Source organism: Oryza glaberrima, chromosome 4 (assembly GCF_000147395.1).
Source record: "Oryza glaberrima chromosome 4, OglaRS2, whole genome shotgun sequence".
Classification (NCBI taxonomy): Eukaryota; Viridiplantae; Streptophyta; class Magnoliopsida; order Poales; family Poaceae; genus Oryza; species Oryza glaberrima.
In genome coordinates this window covers 28,556,667-28,569,682 of record NC_068329.1, presented here as the reverse complement: position 1 = coordinate 28,569,682, position 13,016 = coordinate 28,556,667, and the positions used below count along the sequence as shown (strand labels likewise).

General features: G+C 45.7%; 3 protein-coding genes across 3 annotated transcripts; all 3 read left to right on the top strand.

Annotated features, from left to right (window-relative positions):
* Positions 1-3,964, top strand: LOC127771848 (receptor-like serine/threonine-protein kinase SD1-8). The gene is made up of 7 exons (XM_052297790.1): positions 1-1,318; positions 1,479-1,601; positions 2,480-2,604; positions 2,821-2,932; positions 3,036-3,276; positions 3,382-3,517; positions 3,599-3,964. Exons 1-7 carry the CDS (start codon positions 1-3, stop codon positions 3,890-3,892), a joined length of 2,349 nt encoding a protein of 782 aa, XP_052153750.1. The 3' UTR covers positions 3,893-3,964.
* Positions 3,965-5,082: 1,118 nt separating this feature from the next.
* Positions 5,083-9,494, top strand: LOC127770946 (receptor-like serine/threonine-protein kinase SD1-8). The gene is made up of 7 exons (XM_052296712.1): positions 5,083-6,423; positions 6,595-6,735; positions 7,482-7,642; positions 7,766-7,982; positions 8,132-8,357; positions 8,478-8,610; positions 8,872-9,494. The coding sequence occupies exons 1-7, from the start codon at positions 5,100-5,102 to the stop codon at positions 9,172-9,174; spliced, it is 2,505 nt and encodes an 834-aa protein (XP_052152672.1). The 5' UTR covers positions 5,083-5,099; the 3' UTR covers positions 9,175-9,494.
* A 450-nt stretch (positions 9,495-9,944) lies between these two features.
* On the top strand, positions 9,945-12,947 carry LOC127771712 (receptor-like serine/threonine-protein kinase SD1-7). The gene is made up of 7 exons (XM_052297640.1): positions 9,945-11,211; positions 11,319-11,420; positions 11,504-11,685; positions 11,764-11,974; positions 12,088-12,325; positions 12,425-12,575; positions 12,657-12,947. Exons 1-7 carry the CDS (start codon positions 9,945-9,947, stop codon positions 12,945-12,947), a joined length of 2,442 nt encoding a protein of 813 aa, XP_052153600.1.
* Positions 12,948-13,016: the final 69 nt, after the last annotated feature.

Below are 13,016 nucleotides of genomic sequence, written 5' to 3'. Positions count from 1 at the left end.
ATGGCGAAGGCAACGACTGGCATCTGCCTCGTTGACGTCATCCTCTTCTCGTTCTTCCTCGTTGCTCCCAGAGCCTTCGCCGCCGCCGCGGCCGTTACCGACACGCTCCGCGGCGGCCGGAACATCACCGACGGCGAGACGCTCGTGTCGGCCGACGGCACGTTCACTCTGGGGTTCTTCTCCCCGGGGGTGTCAGCCAAGAGATACCTCGGTATATGGTTCACGGTCTCCCCTGATGCCGTTTGCTGGGTGGCCAACCGAGACAGCCCTCTCAACGTCACCTCCGGCGTGCTGGCGATCAGCGACGCCGGGAGCCTCGTCCTGCTCGACGGCTCCGGCGGCGGCCATGTCGCGTGGTCGTCGAACTCGCCCTACGCCGCCTCGGTGGAGGCGCGGCTGTCTAACTCCGGCAACCTGGTCGTCCGTGACGCAAGCGGCAGCACCACCACGTTGTGGCAGTCGTTCGATCACCCGTCGAACACCTTGCTGCCGGGCATGAAGATGGGCAAGAACCTGTGGACCGGGGCCGAGTGGGACCTCACGTCGTGGCGCTCGCCGGACGACCCGTCGCCGGGGACCTACCGCCGCGTGCTGGACACCAGCGGCATACCGGACGTTGTCCTGTGGCAAGACGGCGTCGAGAGGTACAGGTCGGGGCCATGGAACGGCCGGTGGTTCAGCGGCAACCCGGAGGCGGCGACGTACACGACGAACCTGATCACGTTCCAGGTGACCGTCAGCCCGGGGGAGATGAGCTACGGCTACGTCTCCAAGCCTGGGGCGCCATTGACGCGCTCCGTCGTGCTCGACACCGGCGTGGTGAAGCGGCTGGTGTGGGAGGCGACGAGCCGGACATGGCAGACGTACTTCCAGGGGCCGAGGGACGTGTGCGACGCCTACGCCAAGTGCGGGGCGTTCGGCCTGTGCGACGCCAACGCGCCGTCGACGTCGTTCTGCGGCTGCCTCAGGGGGTTCAGCCCGACGTCTCCGGCGGCGTGGGCGATGAAGGACGCCTCCGGCGGATGCCGGCGAAACGTGCCGCTGCGCTGCGGCAACACGACGACGACGGATGGGTTCGCGTTGGTGCAGGGAGTGAAGCTCCCCGACACGCACAACGCGTCGGTGGACACGGGCATCACGGTGGAGGAGTGCAGGGCGAGGTGCGTGGCCAATTGCTCGTGCTTGGCCTACGCCGCGGCGGATATCCGAGGAGGCGGCGGTGGTAGCGGCTGCGTCATTTGGACCGGCGGCATCGTTGATCTTCGGTATGTCGACCAAGGGCAGGGTCTGTTCCTGAGGTTGGCAGAGTCTGAATTAGGTATGTGCTGAATTTTATCAGAGTGATTTCAGTTCTGCACGTCATTTCCAAGCACATTTCTTGGCTTAGCTGACACATTTAGTAAGGATCAGGTTCGATGTAATATTAACCATGGCTATCTATTGATGATTAACTCTGGAAAACTTTTGAGCTATGACAGATGAGGGTAGGAGCCGGAAGTTTATGCTCTGGAAAACTGTTATTGCTGCACCAATATCTGCCACGATTATTATGCTCGTACTGCTACTTGCTATTTGGTGCAGAAGGAAACACAAAATCTCAGGTAAAGTGCTATTCTCCAATAGCTTGTATACGCTTCACTTTTTTTTTTCATCGGCAACATTTGCTTCGGTAAACTCTAGTTTTGTGGCTTTTTTATAGGATACTCTAAATCTGTGGTAAAATTTGACCATTTTTTAATACATCTTTTTTCCCATGAAGAGATAAAAACTTCACAAAAGATGATTTTATCCTTGAGCCACCTTAGAAGATTAAATCTGAACAAATTTTAGCTGAATTTAAATATATTTTACAAAATTCAAAACTTGTCCAAAACTACAAAAATGAGAATTGTTATATTTTAAAAATAGAAATTGAACATATATTGTCTGGGTTTAAACAAGTTTTTTAAAAATGTTTTTCCACAATTTGGAATAAGTTTTATATTTTGCAAAATATGTTTAAATTCAAAAAAAAGCTTGAATTTAAATCTTGCAAGGTGGCCAAGTGTAAACTTGAGAAGATTGGGAATATACGCAAAACGAGGTGGGCCATTAGCGTATGATTAATTGAGTATTAACTATTTTAAATTATAAAAATGGATTAATATGATTTTTTTAAAGCAACTTTCCTATAGAAAATTTTTGTAAAAAAACACACCGTTTAGTAGTTTGGAAAGCATGCGCGTGGAAAATGATGTGTTTTCTCACCCAATGTCACTGGAACGAACGCACTAGTTATATCTCACCATTGGAATAGGATATGTTAAAATAATAGTCAGAGCATATTCTGACTAACAACCATAAAATAAGAGTGTCTTGAAGCAAATGTGTGAGCAAATTTTGCCTTCTAGATTACGCTTACAGAAAGAAAAAATTTAAGGTAAGCGTTAGACATTTCCCAGGAAGTTCCAGACCCAGACTGATTCTTTTTATATTGCAGAAGGTATACCTCATAATCCTGCTACAACAGTTCCTTCAGTTGATCTGCAGAAAGTGAAGGCGGCCACTGGAAATTTCTCACAGAGCCATGTGATTGGCCAAGGAGGATTTGGCATAGTTTACAAGGTAACCTCCTTTCCTTTTTCTAATTTCTACATGATATAACATACTCGCTCGGTCATGATTCATGAACTCTTGACACTCGTGTGCTTCCATTTTTCTAATGAAAATTCCTTGTAGTGAGGTTGTCAAAGAGTCAATGTGGATGATTTTTTTTTGGAGGAATGTGGATGAAATTTACGTATTCTCAGTTGCTTACAATATAAATTGTATAATCTGTAGGGCCAGTTACCTGATGGGAGAATGATTGCTGTAAAACGGCTACACCAATCAACCCTCGCCAAGAAAGGCAAGAAGGATTTTTCAAACAGGAGTTTGGATCTCTACATATTTGGTACTTAGAGAAACGAATATACAGAAAAAAAAAAGGCTGCATTCTTACAGTTTATACAATTCTCGTATGGCATTTGCTAACTTGATGTACCTTGCACTGGCAGGCGATTCTGGCCTCCGACTCATGCTCAACTGGAGAAAAAGATTGGGCATCATTCATGGGATCGCCAATGGTGTTGCGTACCTGCACGAGGGATCAGGCGAGTGCGTCATCCACAGGGATCTGAAGCCTCCGAACGTACTGTTGGACGACAGTTTCAGACCCAAGATTGCAGATTTTGGCACCGCCAAGCTATTCACAGCAGACCAGCCAGAGCCTTCCAATCTCACCGTTGTGGTTTCACCGTCAGTTACTTCACACCCTCCATTCTCTTGCTCATGAACAATCAGCCAACTGGTCATGTTTCGTAGTATTACTGTGTCACTGACATGGTCGAGTTACATTTCCAGAAGGGGATACGCATCTCCGGAGTACGCATGGCGAGGGGAGATGACACTAAAGTGCGATGTCTACAGCTTTGGAGTCGTTCTTCTCAAAACCCTTAGCGGACAGAGGAATGGTCCCATGTACAGTCTCCTTCCACATGTAAGCATCACCATATATACACCAAATCACCAAATATACATATACTTTTGGATTAATTCACCAAATCGGCTTTGTGTGCAGGCATGGGAGCTGTGGGAGCAGGGCAGGGCGATGTCCCTCCTTGACGCGACGATCGGTCTCCCTCTCTCAGTCTCAGGGCCTGATCACACCGAGATGGAAGATGAACTGGCGAGGTGCGTGCAGGATGCGCCGGAGGAAAGGCCGGCCATGTCGGCGGTCGTCGCGATGCTGACCAGCAAGAGCTCACGGGTGGATCGTCCCAAGAGGCCAGGGGTTCACGGCGGCAGAAGCAGGCCACCGTTGCGCGAGTCGGAGCTGCTGGGCGCCACCGACAATGACGACGATCTCACGTAGTACAACTGTACAGGGTTATATATATATATATATATAGTCCCTCCGTCTCTACGCCATTTACTTTACTAAACATGTTTGGCCGTTCATCTTATTTAAAAGATTTAAGTAATTGTTAATTATTTTCCTATCATTTGATTTATTTATTATTAAATATACTTTTATGTATACATATATTTTTATATATTTTAAAAAGTTTTCGAATAAGTCGAATGGTCAAACGTGTTTAAAAAATTCAACGACGTCAGATATATTTAGAAACGGAGCGAGTATATGGGTTGTGCTGTTCTAGCTTCTATACGTGTCGAATCATTGAGCCAAACAGAAGTTTCTGCCGATTTCTTTTCCTTTTTTTTTTCCTTTGCCAATCAGGCATGAACTGAACTACCTTGTCTCATTTTATATAGTACTCCCGATTTTAATGTTGCCATTCAAATCTGCAAGTTGTCAAGAATATACAAGATACTCGGAAGACAATGCCTTCCTCGCACACAACTCAAATAAAATATTTTTACACTCATTGACAATTATGGTACTACTAGTATTCTGCAGCAGTGCAAGTGACTACTGACCATTCGCATGCTCCAAAGTCCAAACGGTGAATCAATCTGTACTCTCCATTTCATATTATGAATTGTTTGGCATTTTTCCTAAGTTAAAATTCTTTAGGTTTAATCTTTTTTAAAAAAAATAGCATCTATAATATTAAATTAGTTTCATTAAATTTAATATTAAACATATTTTTAATAATATGTTTGTTTTGTATTGAAAATATTACCATATTTTTCTATAAATTTAATCAAACTTTAAAAAGTTTGATAAAAAAATCAAACGACTTATAATATGAAACGGAGGAAGTATATGCTTGCAGAGAAGACAAAAATGTTCATGGGTAAACAAATTAGCAGGTTGGCTACAAAATGTAATTGCTAGTTATGACTCAGACGCTACCTGCAGACTGCAGTTACAATTATCCTCCGAGACACAATACAAATATATATACAATCACACTCATCAGTTGTATATTCTCTTTTGCCAATAATCGATGATGACCAAGTCAGCTGCTTAACCTCCAAATGCCAATCCATATAAATATTAGGTTAACCTCCAAGTGATACAAGCTTTCAAGCTCCAGTCTATATGTAGACGACAGAGATGCAAATCTAGCTTAAGCATCCAGGTGGTTAATTACCTTCTCTACTAATCAGCCATGAGCTCAATGTTCCTAATCATCCTATCATGCATGCTTCTCCTTTCTAATTCTGGCAGAACAACTACAGGTGCAGAGCTAGGTGACACTCTTGGCAAGGGCCGGAACATCACCGACGGCGAGAGGCTCGTCTCCGCCGGCGGCTCATTCACGCTGGGCTTCTTCTCGCCGGCGTCGTCGTCGTCGTCGAGCACCAGCCGGAGATACCTCGGGATATGGTTCTCCGTCTCCGACGACGTCGTCTGCTGGGTCGCCAACCGCGACCGCCCTCTCACGGACACCTCCGGCGTGCTGGTGATCACCGACGCGGGGAGCCTCCTCTTGCTCGATGGCTCTGGCCACGTCGTGTGGTCGTCGAACACGACGACCGGGGGCGGCGCGTCCATGGCGGCGCAGCTGCTCGAGTCGGGAAACCTCGTCGTCAGTGACCGCGGCAATGGCGGCGCGGGCGCTGTCGTCGTGTGGCAGTCGTTCGACCACCCGTGTGACACGCTGCTCCCCGGCATGAAGATCGGCAAGAACCTGTGGACCGGCGCCGAGTGGTACCTCTCGTCGTGGCGTTCGTCCGGCGACCCGTCGCCGGGGAACTACCGGTACAGGACGGACACGAAGGGCATGCCGGAGAACGTGCTCTGGGACGGCGACGGCGAGGTGTACCGGACGGGGCCGTGGAACGGGCTGTGGTTCAGCGGCATCCCGGAGATGGGGACGTACTCCGACATGTTCAGCTACCAGCTGACGGTGAGCCCCGGCGAGATCACCTTCGGCTACTCCGCCAACGCCGGCGCGCCGTTCTCCCGCCTCGTGGTGACGGGCGTCGGCGAGGTCCAGCGGCTGGTGTGGGAGCCGAGCAGCCGGGCATGGAAGAACTTCTTCCAGGGGCCGAGGGACCTGTGCGACGACTACGGCAAGTGCGGGGCGTTCGGCCTGTGCGACGCCGGCGCGGCGTCGACGTCGTTCTGCAGCTGCGTGGAGGGCTTCACCCCGGCGTCGCCGTCGCCGTGGAAGAAGATGAGGGACACCTCCGCCGGGTGCCGGCGAGACGCGGCGCTGGGCTGCGCCACGGACGGTTTCCTGGCGGTGCGCGGCGTGAAGCTCCCCGACGCGCATAACGCGACGGTGGACAAGCGCGTCACGGTGGAGGAGTGCAGGGCGCGGTGCCTCGCCAACTGCTCGTGCGTCGCCTACGCCCCCGCCGACATCGGAGGCGGCGGCGGCGGCGGCGCCGGGAGCGGATGCATCATCTGGGCCGACGACCTCGTCGACCTGCGCTACGTCGATGGAGGACAAGATCTCTACGTGAGGTTGGCGAAATCTGAGTTAGGTACGAAGCAGGTAGCAATGTATTTTTTTTACGAAATTGCTAAAAAAAACTGTCGCATGTTTTTTGGTAAAAACTTTCAAAATGAGCAAATCTAATAAGATTTGACAAGGCTAATGCTGATGAAATGAGTGAGAGTGAGTGCTGATATATTTGTGGAAAAAACTGTGACAGGCAAAGATGGTATTCGGCAACGGCGGCCTCCAGCTGCTGTGGTTATTGGTGCATCCATTGCTTCAGTTGTTGGGGTTCTTCTCATTATTTTGTTGGTCCTCCTATATGTGATTAGGAGGCGTCAGAGGCCTAGAGTATCAGGTAATAATTCGTAATACTCTGAAAGTCTGAATTCCTGATAACTATTTTGTTCAGTTTACTGGGATTTTTTTTGCCCCTTGAGATGATGACCCATCGTTTCTCCCACGTCAACTGAATAGTCATGAAAAAATTGATAAGATAGATTAACATATGATATATTGCTCCATGAGACAAATTAAACTTCTACAAATTATAAAAAAACTGCTAATGTATGAATACTTTAATTTGTTGTTTTCTACAATTTGTAGAGGTTAAAATTTAACTTTACATGTACTATTTTTTATATTTTTTTATAACTATTTAGTCGACGTGCACAAACGAGAATTTGACTTTATATGTAATATATTTTATAGTTCTTTTGTTTTTTTAATAACTATTTGACGATGTGCTACAAACGGGAGGCGTCTAGAGAGGAGAAAATCATCCCCATAGTTTTCTACTCCCTCCGTTTCAGGTTAGAAGTCGTTCTGACTTTGGTTAAAGTTAAATTATTTTAAGTTTAACTAAGTTTGTAGTCAAATATAGTAATATTTATAACACCAAATTAGTTTCATCAAATATATAATTGAACATATTTTCATAATGTATTTGTTTTGAGTTAAAAATGTTACTACTTTTTTTTCTACAAACTTAATTAAACTTGAAATAGTTTGACTTTTACCAAAAACAAAACGATTTATAATATGAAACGAAGGGAGTGCTTTGATATACAAGAAGGTGTAAATCAATGCAATTATATTCACCAGATGATGATGCGGGCGTTCCAGCTGCTACTGCTGCTGTTCATGCTCGTCCTAATCCTGCTTTGGCTGCCCCTTCAATTAATCTGTCTAGTGTGAAGGAGGCTACAGGGAATTTCTCTGAAAGCAATATCATTGGCAGAGGTGGTTTCGGCATTGTCTATCAGGTCTGCACTTTTTTCAACAATTTGACACCTTTATGTACGCAAACTAAGTTACGATTTGACTTCACTACCACAAATCTTGAAATGCAAAGTCTGCATTGAAACATCTGATTTTACAATCACCAGGGGAAGCTGCCCAGTGGTAGAAAGGTTGCTGTAAAGAGGCTCACACAGTCTCTTGTTACTGACAAACGCAAGGAGGATTTCATAAGAGAGGTGGAGATGATGTCGAACACAAGGCACGCCTACCTTGTTGAGCTGCTCTGTTACTGCCAAGAAGGAGGCGAGATGATACTAGTCTATGAATACATGGAGAACATGAGCTTGGATCTCTACATATTTGGTACCCATTCCTAACCAAAAAAACAAATTCATTACTCACTGTAGTCTGTTAATCTTTGTAGAAATGTGATGCATAATTATCTTCTGTATATTCCTGTAAAGCTCTGATCTTCTGCATGCTTATCACACGGGCCTATTTGGAACTGACAGGAGAAGATCGTAGACTGCGAGCCTCTCTGAATTGGGTGCAAAGATTAGACATAATCCGCGGGATCGCCATAGGTGTCGAGTACCTTCACAACGTGAAAGTTATTCACAGGGATCTGAAACCATCCAACATACTCCTAGATGACAATTGGAGACCTAAGGTAGCAGACTTTGGCACTGCCAAGCTGTTTATCAACGACCAGACTGATCCAACATTAGTTCTGTCAGCGTATGATTTTTAACTTCATTACTTCAGCTAATGTTCCTATTCAAGTTTTTCTGGCATTTTCTGCATGTTTTCCTTAGAGGTCTCAACTGACCGACAAGCTTTTTTTTTTTGTTAATGAAGGGGCTACATAGCTCCAGAATATGCAGCTCAAGGAAATCTGACGCTCAAGTGCGATGTGTATAGCTTTGGAGTTGTGTTGCTAGAGATAATCAGTGGTAAAAGGAACAGGACATTACCAACTTTTCTTCGTCATGTAAGTGAACATATAAGTCGCACAATTGATTTGCCTAAAGCAAATAAGCACATAAACAGAAGTTGAGAAGCCAGTGCCAACAGACTGAACTAAGCACCCGCAAAAAAATGACATAAAAGTTCATAATTTTCAGTACTACTCTTTTAGAAAAAAAATAATGAATTTCCAGGCAAAGTTAATCATTTTTTGAAAGGAAAAATATAGCTATTAGAAAATGCAAATGGGCACTATCATGTAAGTGAGTTTTTTTCTTTTTGGCAGACCTGGGAGTCTTGGAAACAGCATGAGATCGAGGACATTCTTGATTTAGGACTGATCAAACCTGAGCCTGATCTCCTGCTTGGGCTAGACAGGTGCATCCAAATTGGGCTTCTCTGCGTACAGCAATCTCCCGATGACAGGCCTACCATGAATCAGGTTGTCTCAATGCTAACCAAATACAGTTCACAGATAGCCATGCCCAAGAATCCCATGATCAACAGCAGATGCGAGCCTTCAGTTTCACAAGTAGTATCTGACACAGAGCCGGCCTCACACGACAGACCTGGGCCGAGCCTGAACTGACCGTCTCGTGCTTGGCTCGGCATGTCACAGCTCACAAGAAATCGCATTGGATAGAGAGAGTTTGCTGTTGTTTGTGGCCCCCTGAACCTTCTTCTCAGCTATTCCTGTGTTGATTAGTGTACTTATCCCCATGTCCCAGCGTCAGAACGCCGTCAACACTGAAAAATTCGGGTTTCTGATGAACGGAGGAAAATCCATCTCGTGTCCTTGAGGTCTTTCGGACTATTCTTAAGCTTCAGCAATCATGTGTACAGAAATCGTTGTAGGAAGTTTTTGCACACAAGTGTACTGTGATGACCAGCTAACAAAAGCAAAGCAGCTCCACCCTCATAATGCACTCATCATGCGTCAATGCCACCAACTAAACGGGTTACGCACGCATGCAGCGCTGACTTCTCGCAACTTTTACGAGTTTTCTCATTCTCTCCAAGGTGATTTTAGTTCCCAACTTTTTCTTCAAATTTCTAACTTTTCCATCACATCAAAACTTTTCTACACACACAAACTTCCAACTTTTCCGTCACATCGTTCCAATTTTAATCAAACTTTCAATTTTAGCATGAACTAAACAAACCCTTAGTATGATTTCGTAGCAACACTTTCCTTTGCGCGTGCACCTCCACTCATAGACCCGTAGACGAATAAAAAGTCTCGGCCATACGTTGACTCACGGGAATTACTCCAAAGCTATTTGTGAATCAGTGAATGTGATGACCAGACAAGTTATTTCTTCAGGCTTCACAGTCACAGGCAAGTGAAGAACAAACCAAATGAATATGGCATGCCTCCCCTTTCTCATCTGCTTGCTCCTCATCTCCTTCTGCAAGTGCGATGATCAGCTGACACAAGCAAAGCAGCTCCACCCAGGCGACGTGCTTGGCTCCAAGAGCGGGGTGTTTGCGCTCGGGTTCTTCTCCCCTGGAACCTCCAACAAGAGCTTATATCTTGGCATATGGTACCACAACATCCCGCAGCGCACATATGTTTGGGTTGCCAACCGAGACAACCCGATCTCCACACCTTCATCATCCGTGATGCTCGCCATCAGCAATAGCTCTAACCTTGTCTTGTCAGATTCCGAAGGCCGAACTCTTTGGACAACGAACATCACCATAACTGGAGGCGACGGTGCTTATGCAGCGTTACTTGACACAGGAAACTTGGTTCTCCAGCTGCCAAACGAAACAATCATATGGCAAAGCTTTGATCACCCAACTGACACCATTCTGCCCAACATGAAGTTTTTGCTGAGGTACAAGGCACAAGTCAGCAGGCGACTTGTCGCTTGGAAGGGCCCAAATGATCCATCCACCGGGGAATTCTCCTTGAGTGGCGACCCCAGCTTAGACATTCAGGCCTTCATCTGGCATGGGACCAAGCCATATTACCGCTTCGTCGTGATTGGTAGTGTGTCAGTGTCCGGCGAAGCATACGGCAGCAACACCACCTCTTTCATATATCAAACTCTGGTGAACACACAGGATGAATTCTATGTTAGGTACACAACCTCTGATGGCTCAGCAAATGCACGCATCATGCTTGATTACATGGGAACCTTCAGGTTCCTGAGTTGGGATGATAGCTCGTCATCATGGACAGTTCGCTTACAACGCCCAGCGAGCACCATCGACTGCTATACCTACGCCTCATGTGGCCCATTCGGCTACTGTGATGCCATGCTAGCCATCCCAAGGTGCCAATGCCTCGATGGGTTCGAGCCTGACACCACCAACGCTTCGAGAGGATGCCGAAGAAAGCAACTGTTGAGATGCGGAGATGGGAATCATTTTGTGACCATGTCCGGAATGAAGGTCCCTGACAAGTTCATTCCTGTCCCAAACAGAAGCTTTGATGAGTGCACGGCTGAGTGCAACCGCAACTGCTCGTGCACGGCTTATGCTTATGCAAACTTGACCATAGCCGGCACCACGGCAGACCAATCAAGGTGCTTGCTTTGGACTGGGGAGCTAGTCGACACGGGGAGGACTGGTTTTGGTGATGGTCAGAACCTGTACCTCCGGTTGGCCTACTCTCCTGGTATGCCCACCTTTTTTCCCCTGCAGTTGCAATATAACTCTTAGATAGCCTGTACATGGAATTCTGAAAAAAAAAATCACTTTTCTTGATAGGGTACACTTCTGAAGCCAACAAAAAGAACAAAAAAGTAGTGAAGGTTGTAGTCCCAATTATAGCATGCCTGCTGACATTCACATCCATATACCTTGTCAGGAAGTGGCAAACAAAAGGTACAGTGAGGGTCAATACTCAATACTAACTAACACTATGCAGTCTTCCTGTAACTACTGACCGATAATGATGTTCTTATTAGGCAAACAGAGAAATGACGAAAATAAGAAGAGAACAGTGTTAGGAAACTTTACAACTTCTCACGAACTTTTTGAGCAGAAGGTAGAATTTCCAAATATTAATTTTGAAGAGGTTGCTACTGCAACAAACAATTTCAGTGATTCCAACATGCTCGGCAAAGGAGGTTTTGGTAAGGTTTATAAGGTAACAATTTACACTAAGAGTTGTAGCAGTGGACAAGCCTTATAATTTTTATCCTGTTAAAATAATTTTACTATACAGGGGAAGTTGGAAGGAGGCAAAGAAGTTGCTGTCAAAAGACTCGGTACAGGTTCCACACAGGGGGTAGAGCATTTTACAAATGAAGTGGTTCTTATTGCCAAATTGCAGCACAAAAATCTAGTCAGGCTTCTTGGTTGCTGCATTCATGGAGAAGAAAAGCTTCTTATTTATGAATACTTACCAAACAGAAGCCTGGATTACTTCCTTTTTGGTATGTAATAATTATATATTCTCTTTTTACCTTTTTCACTTTTGGTGGGAGAGGCCGAGAGGGTTCCCAAAGCCTGAACAACAATAAGTTTCCTTTCATAATGTCCGTCGTAGATGATTCAAAAAAGTCTATGCTTGATTGGCGAACACGGTTCAACATAATCAAAGGAGTAGCTAGAGGACTTGTTTATCTCCACCAAGACTCAAGGATGACAATAATTCACAGAGATCTCAAAGCCAGCAACATTTTATTGGATGAGGAGATGAGCCCCAAAATATCAGATTTTGGTATGGCGAGAATCTTTGGTAGCAACCAGCATCAAGCAAACACTAAGCATGTAGTCGGGACATAGTGAGTAACTCTTCAACTACCTGTGTATAAAATACAAACTTCTATATACTTGAACGCATTCAAACTACTTACACTCAGTTGGTGACATGATTTAAACAGTGGTTACATGTCACCTGAATATGCGATGGAAGGCATCTTCTCTGTCAAGTCTGACACCTACAGCTTTGGTGTTTTAGTCTTGGAGCTTATAAGTGGCTCTAAGATCAGCTCACCTCATCTGACAATGGATTTTCCAAACCTTATAGCCCGTGTAAGTTGTATGACATATAGTGCACAAAGTTTCAACAGCTAAAGTTTTGCACTAATTAGAAACTCTCTTCTCTTTGTTCAGGCCTGGAGCTTGTGGAAAGATGGAAATGCAGAGGATTTTGTGGACTCAATTATTCTGGAAAGCTATCCAATTAGCGAGTTTTTGCTCTGTATCCACGTAGGACTGTTATGTGTCCAGGAAGACCCAAGTGCTAGACCATTCATGTCATCAGTTGTGGCCATGTTAGAGAATGAGACCACAGCACGTCCTACTCCAAAGCAACCTGCATATTTCGTGCCAAGGAATTATATGGCCGAAGGGACGAGACAGGACGCCAACAGCATGAGCCTTACCACACTACAGGGGCGTTAGAAGTTTGGATTCAGAATCAACTTGTTGCAGAATTCATCACTTGATCTGATCATATGATTGTCCCTCTTT

Bases quoted from the DNA above. Each gene is read 5' to 3' on its own strand.
- LOC127771712 (XM_052297640.1), top strand. From the start codon at position 9,945: ATGAATATGGCATGCCTCCCCTTTCTCATCTGCTTGCTCCTCATCTCC. The intron at 11,212-11,318 runs GTATGCCCACCT...ACACTTCTGAAG, and splicing joins CCGGTTGGCCTACTCTCCTG to CCAACAAAAAGAACAAAAAA. The intron at 12,326-12,424 runs GTGAGTAACTCT...TGATTTAAACAG, and splicing joins AAGCATGTAGTCGGGACATA to TGGTTACATGTCACCTGAAT.
- LOC127770946 (XM_052296712.1), top strand. From the start codon at position 5,100: ATGAGCTCAATGTTCCTAATCATCCTATCATGCATGCTTCTCCTTTCT. The intron at 7,643-7,765 runs GTCTGCACTTTT...TACAATCACCAG, and splicing joins GTTTCGGCATTGTCTATCAG to GGGAAGCTGCCCAGTGGTAG. The intron at 7,983-8,131 runs GTACCCATTCCT...TGGAACTGACAG, and splicing joins CTTGGATCTCTACATATTTG to GAGAAGATCGTAGACTGCGA.
- LOC127771848 (XM_052297790.1), top strand. From the start codon at position 1: ATGGCGAAGGCAACGACTGGCATCTGCCTCGTTGACGTCATCCTCTTC. The intron at 2,933-3,035 runs GTACTTAGAGAA...TTGCACTGGCAG, and splicing joins TTTGGATCTCTACATATTTG to GCGATTCTGGCCTCCGACTC. The intron at 3,518-3,598 runs GTAAGCATCACC...CTTTGTGTGCAG, and splicing joins TGTACAGTCTCCTTCCACAT to GCATGGGAGCTGTGGGAGCA.